Below are 14,358 nucleotides of genomic sequence, written 5' to 3' on the forward strand. Positions count from 1 at the left end.
CCGAGGAAGAGCAAGGCTAAAACCAGCAGCTAATGAAGACGACGCTCTGCTTTCTTTCCACAATCACCTACTCGCAGCCAGCCCTGCAATTAAGTGGAGCCAGCAAGAGCGGCATGAGCTCTGGGCACTCCCCGCACATCCCCAGCCGTGAGCAGAAGACAAGGGCACGTTTCCAGATAGGTCTCTGGGACTACAAAACATTCGCAGTGCCAAGGGGCTGGGGGGTCGGAAGCAGCAGAGGCGGTGATGCACATCTAACCTCCTCACTCACCAAATTAGAGTGAAAGTGCCTCTATAAAAGACACCAGAGATAAACCCAAGGAGGGTTACAGAAAGGACTCGAGAACATAGCCCCATGTTTCTGTCTTGCAGGTTTTCTGACCTTGCAGCGTTAGAGGGGGGTCATGGGTGTTTTGCTTTTCTGTAGGCTTCATCCTCTGGAGGAAATGCAGGGATGGACCATGTACCACGCCAGACTGGCTTGTGGACCTCCCCCCCTCCCAGCTTGGCACCCTGCTTACAGCAAGTCGCTGGTGACTCAGAAGCCGGGCAGGAAACACGCGTGGTGCACCCCACCATCTGCGCCGTCTGGGCAGGAGTGGAAGAAGAGAGTTCTCTTTGATTTCAGCTGCCCTTGGTTAGTGCACCGGAGCATGTTATTTTATTATCCCTCTTCGTATGTAGAGGACTACCATCCAGAAAATTACCCTGCCCCTTTTTAAAGCTGTTTGCAATTTCCTGGGTTTCTTCATCACCAGCTGGGAAGACTGCAACAAGTGCCATTCATGAGCACGGAACTGTTCCTCCCACCTCTCTCCTCAGGGAAGCCTCTCCCGGTCTCTCTGCAAACCAGAGAGTAAGACTGGCAAATGCCTCCTACCAGCGGTGCTCCAGAGCACGACCATAGGGCCAGCATAGCTAGAAGGTTTTAAAATAAGGTATTCCTTCAGAGACTCTTCCCGTATCATTAACAACACAGGAAATCCCGGAAGATTAATTAAGTTCTGCCTTCTGCTAAATGCAAACACACGTGAGCTGCGCAGCCGCTAACATCGTTGTAGTGATGCGGTCGGTGCCGGCAGACGCGGAGCACGAGTAATGCTGGTACCCTGAAGACAAGGAGCCCACATATGTATAATTGCTGGTAAATCGAGTCCTTGTTGATAAAGTAGAAGCATGCCATTGTGCCCAGCCAGTTTATAATGTTGTCTTTCATGAGGCGAACGTTCAGCAGAACGACGGTCTGTGTAAAGCAATATTCATGGTACGGAGCTCCTGAGAAGACTCCTCTCACCACCCAGTGCAGGCTGGAGCCTGCGGAGGCTCCTTCATACTAAAGTAGTTTAAAATCCAGGCAAAACCGGGCCCAAACCCAGAACAACTGTGATTTCCGAGTACTTACAGACCTATCTCCAAGAATGCGGAAAACTTAAAAATTTACCTGCGTTAGCCTTAAGCCATCAGTACTGACCAGCTAATTGACTGTGATACAAATTGCCACTAATGAAGACGACAGAATTGGGCCCCAGCCCCCGCATACACGTTGCCCGTTTTTCTGGAGTATCCCAGTTATGCACGGGTATTACAATTTGCAGTCCTTAACTGTGGTGGCATTAAATTTCTGCTTATTATCAGTGCGACGGCGATTAGCGCCCAGCCTCAAATAAATAACTAGCTTAAGTATCAGGGCCTGGATAACCAAGGAAGCACTGGTAAGCAATAAACTCCTAACGTGATCCAGCTTTCACGGAAACCGGTATTAAGCAGCTGCTCAGGTAACTTCACCTAGGCACAAAATTCGCAAGAGCTCTCTCTGACGTTGTGCTCCGCTTCCATATCCCGCCTCCCTCTTTAAGCCGCTCCGTAAAACGACTCAATTCCCGACGGCCAGCTGGACTCAGGAGAGATTCCGACTTTCAGTACCTAATCCACGCTGTCGCGAGCACAACGCAGGCAGGCATGCTGGACAGACAAAAGCCTTTTGCTTTTTCCAAACCTCTTTGTAGTATTTTTTTTCCGCCCCTCCTTTTCACATCTGTTGCTTTTGGGTCCGGACATTCCCCGACTCGCTGAATTGCCGCATATATTCCGACTCGATGTGTCTTTAACCTCAGGTGGACTGTCACTTCCTCAGCGCAAACTATCAGTAAACCTTAGCATAACTTCACTTTGAGCCTTAAACTAACAGCATGTGAAAAGATTAATATGAATAAATTCAAAACTAATCAGATCCCTTCTTTAAATGTTGACACAGTATTATTTATATCCCATAAATACCTTCTTGACTAAAATTCATCCCGGGAGATTGGCATCTTGCCAGTTCTATTCATATTTACTGTATTTATACAGTACAGTTGGCCAAGGATAATATTTAAGACAAAATATGCCTTAGGGTATATACAATATCTCTTATAGTTTTCCTTTTAAATCTCCTCATTGCTAAAAATATTTAGTCTGAACTTTACAAAATGCCCCACAAAGACCTATCAGCGATCTGTAGTGATATATTGCTGACTACGAGTATAATTAGAGCATATTTGTAATACTTGGGTTGTAGTCAGTTACTGAACGCTAACAACTTGTGGTAAAAACTGAACCACTGATCTTTCCCATGCCTTCCTTCCAGCGGCTTTTGACCTCCAGCGCGTTCACACTGATCCCCTTCTCCCTCCTGCCTCCCTCCGACGCAGCAGAAACCATAGAGTTAAAAAAATTCACTCCGAGACATCTGGGGGAAAAGCGCCCGTGGCCGCCAGAGCCGCGCTTTCAATTTCTGCCTTTAAAATATGGTGGAGCGATTTCTTCCTTTCTGTCTTTTTTGGAAAGGTTCGCTCCATCCAGCATAACTAGAGAGCAGTGGAAAAACAGTTAACCTACTTACTCTGATGTTAGCGACAGCCCTCGCACAGTAGTACTGGATCTGCCGCTAACCGGCCCTCCGATCCCAAACGTCTGATGCACTCTGTTGGTAGATACCTGCAATCTCCTTCGCTCTTCCCAAACCTCTATCGATACTTCAGTACAAATCTGGCCTCTGACACCACTTTAAAAATAGATCCTCTTTTGTCAACACCGTCCAAGTCACACCCGCCAGATATTTTAATTTTCTGGAGAGTAGGCGGCTACATTTTGGACTATCGGGTCTTTGTAGCTTGCTCACGCGAGGAAAGAGGAGCGATGTGCTCAGGATGGATGCATTCTACAGTTCCCAGAGACTCCCTGTTACAGGGGCGACTCCACGAGCCAAGGCACTGCTATCGGTCTTCCTAACTTTTGCCCAGGGGCGCTCATTCCTCTGCCCAGGGCATGATCCGCCAGGTCTCAAAACAAAGTGCTGACCTCCACCAAAACCACCAGCAAAATACTACAGTGTACCAACGTGGAAAACGGGCGTGATTCCTGTGTGTTCTCGCTATGGCTATGAATTACACTGAACCTCTCCGCTCATACCCACTTGGCTCCAAATAGACTTTTTTTTTTAAAAAAAAAAAAAAAGGCATTTCTTCCCCGAGGATAACAAGGGTGGAGTGTATTTATCAGGGCTATTATGGATGGTGCCATAATCACAATAATAAAACGGCTCTGACTGCCAGGATGTCCTGTACCTGATGCTGTCATTTAAGAATAAAGGCAGAAAGGGAGGCAGCTGCACCGAGCGTGGGGTTGGGATCCCTTGGCTGGCATCCTAGGACTATCATATGCAAGACGGAGCAAGCCCCAAAGCTACAACTTGCTAAACTAAAAATAAATAAAGGGAAAACGCAATTAGAAACTCTAGGATAAAGTTACCAAGATGGCTGCATTATCTATGTAAGCAAGAGGTACGCGCTTTTCAAAAAGAGACAGCCAGTATATAGGGCATCAAGTGGCGGGGGAGGGTAAGCGAGAGAAAAGCGAGCTAAACGAAGAGAGTAGGGACGAAGTTTTGGATATGCGAACGGTGAAGTTATTTTCTGCTTCTGGTATTTCACTTTCCTTGGTATGATGACGATCTAGATTCTTTTAAGGCAGTGCAGTGCTTTTTCTTTCTTTTATTCCCCCCCCCCCTCCTTCTTTTATACACTTAAACTTCACTACCCAAACAGAAAGGCACGCCGTTACGATTATTAATCATTCTAAGTGGATTTGGTCGGCACAGAGCCTTTCTACCCGTTTTTTTTTTTTTTTTGCTTTTTGTGCAAAACGTGGCGCGGATCACCAGAAGGTCGTTAAAAACAGCAAAAGGCAGACGGGCTGAGACAGGTTCCAAGAACCGAGGCTACCCAGAAGGGAAAACTTTTTCTGTACCTGGAATGAAAGCGCCCACGAACTGAACCGGGAGGCTTGTCAGAGTGGGAAAGAGGAGGGAGGATGCCTATGTCCCTGTCCTCTCTGAGCACCAATCTGAAGAGCGGTCTGCGGGACGATGTTCTGGAGGGGCGCAGACAGAAGAGGAGCTGGTGACTTTTTTTTTTTTTTTTTTTTAAAACCTCCTTCTCTTTTCAGTTATGGAGAGATGGAAACCTGCCCGATCCAGACACTCCAAGGGAAACAACAGCAGTGGAAAGATATTGGCTCTTTTTGGAGGCTGCACACGGGGCTGTGGGGGAGCTAAACCCAGTGCTGGGGAGGGAGCGGGATGCGGGGCTGGGGGGGGGGGGGGGGGGGAGCATTGCTCAGGTACACGCTGGTAGAAAAGCGGAGGCACCTTTAGGGACTCCTGGGTGACTTCAAAGGGGGTCGGAAGCCTGGTGAGGCTAGGGGGACAGCTGACACCCCCCCCCCCCCAAACCACCCACCCACACGTATACCCCACCACCTAAACGAACCCCTAGAAGTCACCACCGGAGAGATGCTGAGGATAAGAGCAAACCGAGCAAAGGCGGCAGATGATGATGCACGGAGCTGGTATTTGAAGGCGCCGGGCACTGCCAAGCCTCGGGGGCAAAATTACACACATGCACAAGCACAGAGGACTTACTTTCAGGGTAAAAAGGCTGCATGTCTATTTTGTAAACTTCTTTGGCGTAATACTCCTCGTCGCTCCTCTCCCTTTCGCAAGTGGCGGCTCTGTGGTTGGCTTTCTCTTGCAGCAGGTCCCTGGTGCTGTTGTAGATGGAGATGACCTCCGGGGGGACCTCCTCGGGCTCGGGGTACTCGTCCGGGGGGCTGGTGAGCTTCAGTTTGCTCAAGATCTGGCCCCGGATCGCCTCGATCCTCTTGCGCATAAACTGATCCATGTCGAGGGTGCTGCAGGTAGACAGGCTGAAAGCCACGGTGGCCAGATCCACGGTGAGAAACACGCTCAGGAGATAGCAGTGCATTTTAAGTGTTTAAATACAGCGCCCCCCAAAAAAAGAGTGACTTTAACAACGAACAACAACAACTTTAAAAAAAAAAAAAAAAAGAAAAATTAAAAAATTAAAAATAAAAAAAGAGGATGTGTGCAAACAAAGGGAAGATCTGCAGACAAAATGCAGTTAAAAACCGGACTGCAAGGGCGACTTGCAATCGAAAAACGCACGGGAGGCGTCAGTGAAAAAAAAAATACCAATAATAATAATGAAAAAAAAAAAAATAGAAGCAAGTTGCTACAACCAGATAAAAGTCGGGGGTGGAGCGAGCCGGAGAGGAAAAAAAAAAAAAAAAAAAAAGAGAGAGGAAAAACCCCCAAACAGCCAAACAAACCTGCGGGTCAAGTAAATGGAAGAGAGAGTGTTCTAAGCGCGCTGGCGGAGCGGGCTAGAAAACCAAAAATTGAGGGGGAAAAAAAAAAAAAAAAAGGGAGGGGGGGGTGGGGGAAGGAGGGGGGGAAGAAGCAGCGCTGGGTATTACAGGGCGCTGCCGCAGCCGGCGGGGCAGAGGGTGCCGGCGCGGCGCTGAGCCCCGCCGTGCGCCCGCGGCGCCCGGCGGCTCCCGGCGGTCAGCGGCAGCGGCACCGCCCCGCGCCCGGCGGCGGCGGCGGCGGCGCTCAGCCCCCGCGGCGGCGCCGGTAGAGGCGCGCACGTGTGCGCCCGGCTGCGCCGAGCCCCGGCCCCCGCGCACGGGCGGAGCGGCGGCAGCAGCAGGAGGAGGCGGCAGCGGCGGCTGCCCCGCGGCTGCAGCGCTTTAGCCCCCGCGGCGGTGGCGGTGGCGGCAGCGAGGGGCGGCGGTGCTCCTGCGTCCGGCCGCGTCCCGCAGGCTGCTGCGTGCGCCCCGCGCTGCATGCACCGACCCACCCCCGCCCGGGCCGCTGCGCGCTGCAGAGCTCGCTTCTCTTCTCTTCTTCTTTTTTTTTTTTTTTTTTTTCTCCAGCTCCCTCCTCTTCCTCCTCCTTCCGAAACGCCAACCCCACGCCGCACTCAGCGAGGCAGCGCCGCCGCCGCCCCGACAGCCTTCCCCGCCGATCGCAGGCGCGGAGCGGCCGCCCGCAGCGCCTCTCCTCTCCTCTCCCCCCACCCCCCCCCCCTCGCCTTCGGCCTCCTCCTCCCTTCCCCCCCCCCCCCCCTCCGCCGGCCTTGGGGCTGCCCCCGGTGGCGCGGTGCGGCGCGCAGCTCCCGGCGGATCTAGCGCTCCGCCCGGCGCCCCCCGCCCGCTGCCGCCCCCGGCCCCTGGGCTCTCCCCGCGCGGAGCGGACGGGTGCCAGCAGATAACATCACGGCCGCGCGGGGAGAGGGAGATTTATAAGGTCTCCCCGCCCCACGTGCTCGCCTCGCCGCGGAGTGACGTGGAGGGGCCGCGGGGAGCGGAGGGCTCCGCCGGCCGCGCCGCCGCCCGCCTATTTATTCCGCTCCGCGCAGCCGGCGAGGGACTGGCCGCGGCCCCGCCGCCGCCGCCGCCTTCAACCCCCGGGGAGGGGAGGGCGAGAGAGGGTTGGCAGCCGGGAGCCGAGAGGAAAAAGCGACTCCTGCCAGGGCTGGGGGGGGGGCGGGGGGGAGATGTCTTTCCTTTAATTTTATTTTTTTAATTTCTTTATTTTTAAACAAGGCTTTAATGCTGCTTGCACCTATTATGAAAGTAATACAGCCTCGCTGTAGAGGAAGAATTACGCGCCCCCTCGGGTGCGTTTCGGCTGAAGGCTGCGGGGATCTGCCCCGCACCCTCAGCGGGGGGTGGTCGGTCTTCGCGCTGCCCCTCGCCTTCCTCTCCCCGGTGTCACTTCCAGGTGGGATTTGGGCGATTCCCATGGCTCCCCGCCGAGCGGCCCGCTTGCCAACCGGCGCTACCCGCCGAGCAGGGTGGGGATGAGAGCCGAGGAGGATTTGCTCCTTCTGCGAGGTCTCCTCTCCTGTCGGAAGTGTGCAAATACATCCTCGTCTGCACTTGACAGAAACTCTCAAGCCCCAAACGCTTAGGCTGCGCCTGCAATTCCGTTTTTCCGCTGCCTCTTTTTGGCCGCAACAAACATCACAGGCTCCATCCGTGGCTGCTCCAGTGCGTGCATACGGGGAATGTCCCGTGCTTTGACTTCAGGAGGACGGCTGCCCTCCTCTGCCCTAGGGAAATTACAGTCTACTAGGCATCCCTCAACTTTATGCCTTAAAGCTTTTCTTTCACAGCCCATTTATTACCCCTGTACATCAACATTAACTTTATAAAGTCATCACATAGCTTTTTGCTTTACCCTCAACCCATTTTAGCCCTACATTCCCTTCTGAATTAGGTTGCCACAGGTTTTACTTGCCAGGAGTTTCCAATCACAACCTCCTAGGTGGGACAAGGCTGTTTCTGAAGCACCTCTGCTTTGCGTCCAGAGATGAAGCAACATGCAGAAGAACATGGTACTCAAGGGGCCACAGGAATTCAGAAGAACAGTTGGGCCATCGCCCGCGGTATTGCAGGCAAACACACATAACAGAAGTGGGATGGGATGACTGGGATCTATCTGAAAGCACAATGAGAATCATGTAAGACATAAACCAGCCAAACACCACCAAAGACTTTCTCCAGCTGACCACATCTCAGGAACCATCTCCTTTCTGCAAAACGTTCCGACTGGTTTTCTGAAGCTCGAGAACGGCAGCCCCAAAATGAAAAGTGAGGGTTTTTTTTTCCTTCCCAAACCCATCTGCGAGGCAAAGTGCTCCCTCCGAGCAGCTGTGGCTGTGTGCCGGGGCGACGGGGGCGCCCAGCAGCACGGAGCCGCTGCGCGCGGTTTGCAGTGGCCAGGCTCTGCTCCAGGGGAACCTTGTACCCACGCGGGCAGCTAACCTGGCGCGGCTGTGGGTACCGGCGGAGATGAGATTCTCTGTGAGACGAAGGAGCTAAGGAAATGTATTATTTACGGGTACGCACACACACACAGACTTGGACAGCAAACTCACTTGTCATTCTTTATAAGTGCACGGGTACGTACGGCGCTGCAGCCACGACCGAGGCTGCATCCTCCGGGTGCAAAGTTCATGGTGCTTTCCACTTAAACCTATGAGTTCCTGCAAGGCCAGATTGAATGTCTCTGCCACAACATCACACTTTTACTGCCGTACACGTCAGTGTCCTGCTCCTACTGACCTCCAAAACACAGCTGCAGTGTCAGGAATGGCAGCGTTTCCAAAACTGCTCAAATAAACAAGCAAGCTCGACGTGTAGACTCAGCTGGTTTCACTTCTGCGCCACACCTGTACAAAACCAAGGGGACAGTTCCTCGAGCTGTTACATCTCACAGCTCCGCTGCTGCTGCTACAACCAGCTGAGGAACCAGCTCTGTTACACGAGGCACCTCAACCGCAAATACTTCTAAAGAAAAGGGTTATTAAATTATTTCCTCCAAGAGCTACAGCTGAAACCATGGAGAAATTCCTTACACAGCATCTATGGCCCTGTAACACTTCGCTGCTGTAAATGTACTGCCCCGGGGGCTTCAGGGCAGCCATGGGGACAGTGCTCGACGCTCTCCTCCTGTAGGAAACTTCCCACCATCTCGCAGGAGACCTCTGCCAACACAGCTCTGCCACATCGCAAAGCGTTTTGTTTCTTGCAAGTTTTTTATTCCTGTTTGGAGAAAAAACACCCCAAACTTTGCAGTGTCTTTCACAAATCTTGGAGCCTCAGAGATGCCCCGCTGGAGGCTATCAAACCCCATGTGCCCGGCTGGCCAACCTTCCCATGCACAGCCAGAGGTGCTGGAGGTCCAAGCTCCAGAGGAGCCCTCCATGTAAGCTGCCAGAGATCCAGCCGGGCTGACAGCAAACCAGTCCGACTAGATTTTGAAAGTTGCTGAGATTCCTTCTGATTTGGCAATGTTTCCTCAGAGTCTTTCCAATGAGCTAGGGGGAAAAAAAAAAAAAAAAAAAAAAGAATTAAAATAAATCTTGGTTTTGCTCCCATTTGAGACAACCCGTTTGCTTCTCTTCTGACCCTTTCGGTGTGACACAGGGCGTCGCTTACTCGGGTGCAGGTCTCCGTTTTGCCGCACCGCTGCCACTGGCATCACCATGGTGATGTTTTTGCTAGGCAGAACTTCCCGGGTGCAGGAGCAGAGATGGGCTTCAGCTTCTCCATTCCAAAAGCCTCTTGAGCTAAATCCCCAGCAGCTGCAGAAGGCCCATCACACATGCCTGAGCTGCTCCCGTTCACCCCGGGGAGAGGACACCCACCCACTAGCCAAATCATTCAAACACACATCGACGTGCATAAACGCTGACTTTCCGTCTTGTAAATGGAAAATATCTGGAACACATACATCACAATATACATCGCGATATAACGGATCTTATTTCTAAAATCTCTCCCTTGCACATTTAAAATTTTTTAATCTTTTTTTGCCGTAAAAGTCCTGCAAACTAGACTCTAACCACGTGCTATTTCTACCTTGCTAAAGGTGAGCAACGACAGAGCCAAACTGTGTGCACTCTGCAAAGCTGGATAAAGAGTAATATCGTCAGAACTCAATAATCATGGGCCCTTCTGCACAGGTAATCCAGCTCTCCCATCCTACCTCTAATTTTCAGGACTGATGCATCTGTCAAAATCATCCCAATTATGGCTTTGTATTTCAGCCTAAAGAGTTTTTATTTAACGTTTACCTGTTAGTTTCCAAAGCTGCTGAGATGATCAGGCACTGAAGTTTAACTCAACGTAGAGTTATCTATTCCCTGTGCCTTTACGAAAAGGACTTGTCCTGTGGGGCTGCTCTCAGTGGCAGCTTTGGAAGTCAAAAAGCAGGAACGGGCCCTTCGCGTGCACACAGGGAAAGAACAGAACTTATCTGTTTTGGAGCTTTTAATTCAATACAATACTGTCTTTTAATATATTGATTTTCTTTTTAATAAACAGTAACTGTTTATTAGAAAAACAGGGACACCTGGAAAGTTACTTCACTAAGCGTAAAGGTTTCATGTTTCCTATTAACTAAAAAATTACGTGGTCAGGATTTTACAATTTGTGGTTTCTTTTTAGATTGTTTTGGTTATACGCAAATGTGCTGTGTGAAATACAAAGGCAATAATCTTTCTAAAACTGCTGACGACCAGGTCATTAAGTAAGGTGGCTGGCCACATTTCATAAACTAAAGAACATTGTTGGAAGAGGAATAACTTTTAAAAGTTAAGAGGTGACTTTTGTAAACTCTCACGCTGATGACGAGTGCAGGATGATTGCACAATTAATTCTTTGTGGCACGCACAGAAATCTGCAGCCGTAACTGTGGTCGTGTAGAATCTCAGATATTCTGATGCAGGGTGCTAGGGAAAAAACTTTTGAATTCTCCTTTTTATAAAAATACACGTACGAAGGTTCAGCTCGTAGAGCCAAGGTGGCACCTAATAAAGGTGAGGCAAAGAGGAGATGACAAATAATGGAAAATTGTAATATATACCATAATAAAACCTCACATTTTACTGTTTATTATCCTTAGTGAAGTAGAAGTCCATACTCCTGTGCTGCACATTTCATTAGCGTGCGCAGTAATGCCTGAATGAATTTGAGAGCAAATCCGGCTGACCTTACTAATACAAGCAGCCCCGCTGCCCCACGGATTGCATTTCACACAACCACAGCCCGCTGCTCCTGCAACGCTCGTGTTCCAGAAGATAAAGGCTACTTTATAGAACATGCTGTTTGACACGCAAGACTGCTATCCGTGTATACATATACATATGTAACTACTTGTCAACTTGCAAATCAAAGGTATGTTTCTGATATATATATAGAGAGAGAACCTATTTGTAGGAATTAGAACTTTTTTAATATATATTTTATATATAGGAAGGAATATATAATACATATTATCTATAGTAGGAATGGGAATATTATTTTTATATATATTTTATATACAATTATAGACACACACACATTTTAAAATATATTTTTTATGCACATACACCTAGATATATATATATAAAAAAAATTCTCATTCCTACAAAGAGATTCAATAACTTCAGTGGAAACAATCACAAGAAGCAGTCAACAGGATCTGGTCCAAAAGGCCATTCAGATGTTACCTCTGTGATCTTGTGGAATGGCACCACATCCACCATCAAGTGAGAACACAGTATTACAGCAAGCAGTAATGTCCACGCAGCAGTGTATGGTCTGTGTGTTTAAAACTCTACCTTAATAAAAGACATCTAGAATGCAATTACAAAAAAAAAAAAAAAAAAAAAAAAGGAACTTTAGACAGGATCCTGATCCCAAGACACCTCAAGCCAGGATGACTAAAATTTGAAGGAAAGGGGAATGTTCAGGAGCTGCTAAGATACTACAGCTGTCCCTTATGTCCCTTAGAATAACACCACCATCCCCACCCACCCCCCCCCCCCCCAAAAAAAAAAGTCTTATGGATAAGAGGAAAAAGGGAACAGAAAGGAACGTGACCATTAGTCTGTATTTCAGTGCTAGGGTTTTATCCACATCTTACAGGCCTTGGATTGACTACCCAGAAAACGGCTTCCCTTTACTAAAGTTCCCTCTCTCTCCCAAGAGCACAGCTGGACATCAGGGGGTCTAGGCAAGCAATGCAACGATCAACGCTCTAAACCGCCTGTCCTAAAAATATACGCGTTTTCTAGAATCAGTGCTGCATCCAAAAAGGCTTCTGCTTCCAACAGCCGATCCCCATCTTTAAACCAGTTAAGACTGAAGTCTTTGATAAAAATTTTGTGAATGCCAGAGAAGTTCCCCCATGGTTACACCTCCCAGCGTTTGATCCCCTCATGTGCTCTTCCAAATCTGCCTGTCAGCCCTGAGGATGCCACACTAATCTTCTCTGCATCATTCCGGTTTTAGTGCATGTACCACCAAGAAAAAGGCCTCCCTTAATCCCAGCACCTGTGGTTTTAATCACCACAGGAAATCCTGTTTCCACTAAAGTCAGTAAGACTTAAAATATCAGCAGAGGAAAATGATCAGATTCACTAACTAAAAATAAAAATAATAAAAAAAAAAAAGGGGAGGGGGAGAAATATAAGCGCAGTGGTTTATATACCAGAGCGTCTTGACATCTACTTATAGCAAGCATGACAAAGTAAAGACAGTAGAGTAAAAGTCATCCCTTTAATCTCAGTGTTTCAACTCCTGACCTGCATCTCTTTCTCCTTATTACAGCTGTTGCCTTCTATTTCCGAACTGCTCGGTGATGATTTGGATTATACCTCACTAAGTAACACACAAATGATTATCTATAAATATTGTATTCCTCACAGAGCATCTACAGGAGTTTACACAACAAATTAAAGTTATGTAACTCGAGTTAGAATATGCACCCAGATAGCACTGCTGAAGTTTTAAGACGAATATGTATAGAGCAAGATTAACTGGCAGCAACTTCAAAAAGGGGCCAGCCAGTAATGCCATATTTTAAGTCATATCCTGCAGCTACAAAAAACAAACAGCCCTGGATCGTAGAATCATAGAATGGTTTAGGTTGGAAGGGACCTTAAAGATCATCTCGTTCCAACCCCCCTGCCATGGGCAGGGGCACCTCCCACTAGGCCTGGTTGCTCAAAGCCCCATCCAACCTGGATCTGGAGTCCTGTCTCCTTCACAAGCTGCCTGTGCAGTCTGCACAGAAGAAAAGCTCTAATAAGCTAATGCAGCTTCAGAAATACTGTTTCCTAATGGTTTTTAAGCACCGCACGTTCAAGATGATCCTAGCGAGCTTACAGAAAGCAATGCATTGTTTTATATTACCTCAGGAAAAACAAAACCAAACAAGACTCATGGGATACCAAGCTTTTGTGCTGCACTCACCAAACGAGCTCCAGAGAAGGTTTTGTGTTGCCTCTCAGCCTTACACGTTTTTAAACCCATTTTCTATGCCTGGCTACCGAAACCAATGAAAGCAGCATTCTTGCATGGCTGATCAAACCACACCCTTCCAGCCAGATGGTTTGAGCTTGGTGACTCAATCTGGAAATAGAACAGAAAGATCCATTTCTGTGATAGGGGCAATTTTGAGCCAGATCTAGATTATTTTAGAGCCAGATGTAGAACACGCCACCTCTATGGAGTGGCAAACATCTTCAATATCTACTTCTCCTGAATCAAGGGTCTTTTAGAGGGGACTGCAGTTAAAGACACCTACTCTCCTGACTTTTAGCTGGGCCTGGCAGACCCAGCAGGCCGCGACATTTACCCAACTGCTCAGCTTTCCCAGCAGCAGAGCTTCCAAGCCCTGTCCCCAGAGAGAGAGATGCTCTGTGCTTTCCTGATTCGTGCCACCCAGAGGCACTGCCTTGGGTCCAGGCTGCCCCCGGGAAGCCAAGGAGCTGCTCCACCTGCACATCTACCAGGCCCACCATGGGGCTGAATGCAGTGCCCGGTCCAGCTATACACCACACAAAGAATTTCAGCAACACCCCTTTTTGAAACTAACAGCACATGCGATCCTCTCAGCTGGGTGGTTTGCAGTGGGAGCGCATTCGGTGAAGTAATCTCCAGAAAGAGGACCACCTGAGAGCACCTTCCCTATCATCCAAGGCATACTATGGGTTAAGGACAAAGATCTTTAAAAGCATAAGGAAAATCAAAAGAATTGTGGTATTTCCCCAGAAATTTAAGAGTCCTATATTTTCTATAAAAATAAGAGAAAGGTATCATGCAAACAAGATTTAAGAACAGATATCAAGAATGGAAGAACTATCTTCATTAAACATACCAAAGCCCAATCTGTCCTCTGGACATTAACTTCTAAACTTCTCCGTCGTGGATACAGACTGACAGCTGAAATGCCTCTCACAAATATAAGTGTCAGACTTGCTTTCACAAATATGTGAGGGAATATTTGCTCTCACAAACGTAAGTGTCAGTTGAACATCCACCTCATTAACAGCTAAGTCAGAGCTTAGAACAGCCTACACATGGGCTGACAACGCAGATGGCAGACCCACTACCGTCTCACATAAAGGACCTGAGCCCACAGAGCCATCACTCCAGTCTCTTAAGAAATTAATTTGTCTCAAG

At 48.7% G+C, this 14,358-nt stretch overlaps 1 protein-coding gene across 1 annotated transcript in view; it reads right to left on the reverse strand.

Moving 5' to 3' along the window:
- Positions 1–5,489, reverse strand: part of TGFB2 (transforming growth factor beta 2) — a 65,465-nt gene extending 59,976 nt beyond the window's left edge. The window contains exon 1 of the mRNA XM_082480169.1: positions 4,961–5,489. Coding sequence (XP_082336295.1) covers positions 4,961–5,303 — 343 coding nt within the window. The 5' untranslated portion in view covers positions 5,304–5,489. The remainder of the gene's footprint in view (positions 1–4,960) is intronic.
- Positions 5,490–14,358: the final 8,869 nt, after the last annotated feature.

This window comes from Vanellus vanellus, assembly GCF_965231255.1.
Source record: "Vanellus vanellus genome assembly, chromosome: 3".
In the NCBI taxonomy this organism is placed as follows: Eukaryota; Metazoa; Chordata; class Aves; order Charadriiformes; family Charadriidae; genus Vanellus; species Vanellus vanellus.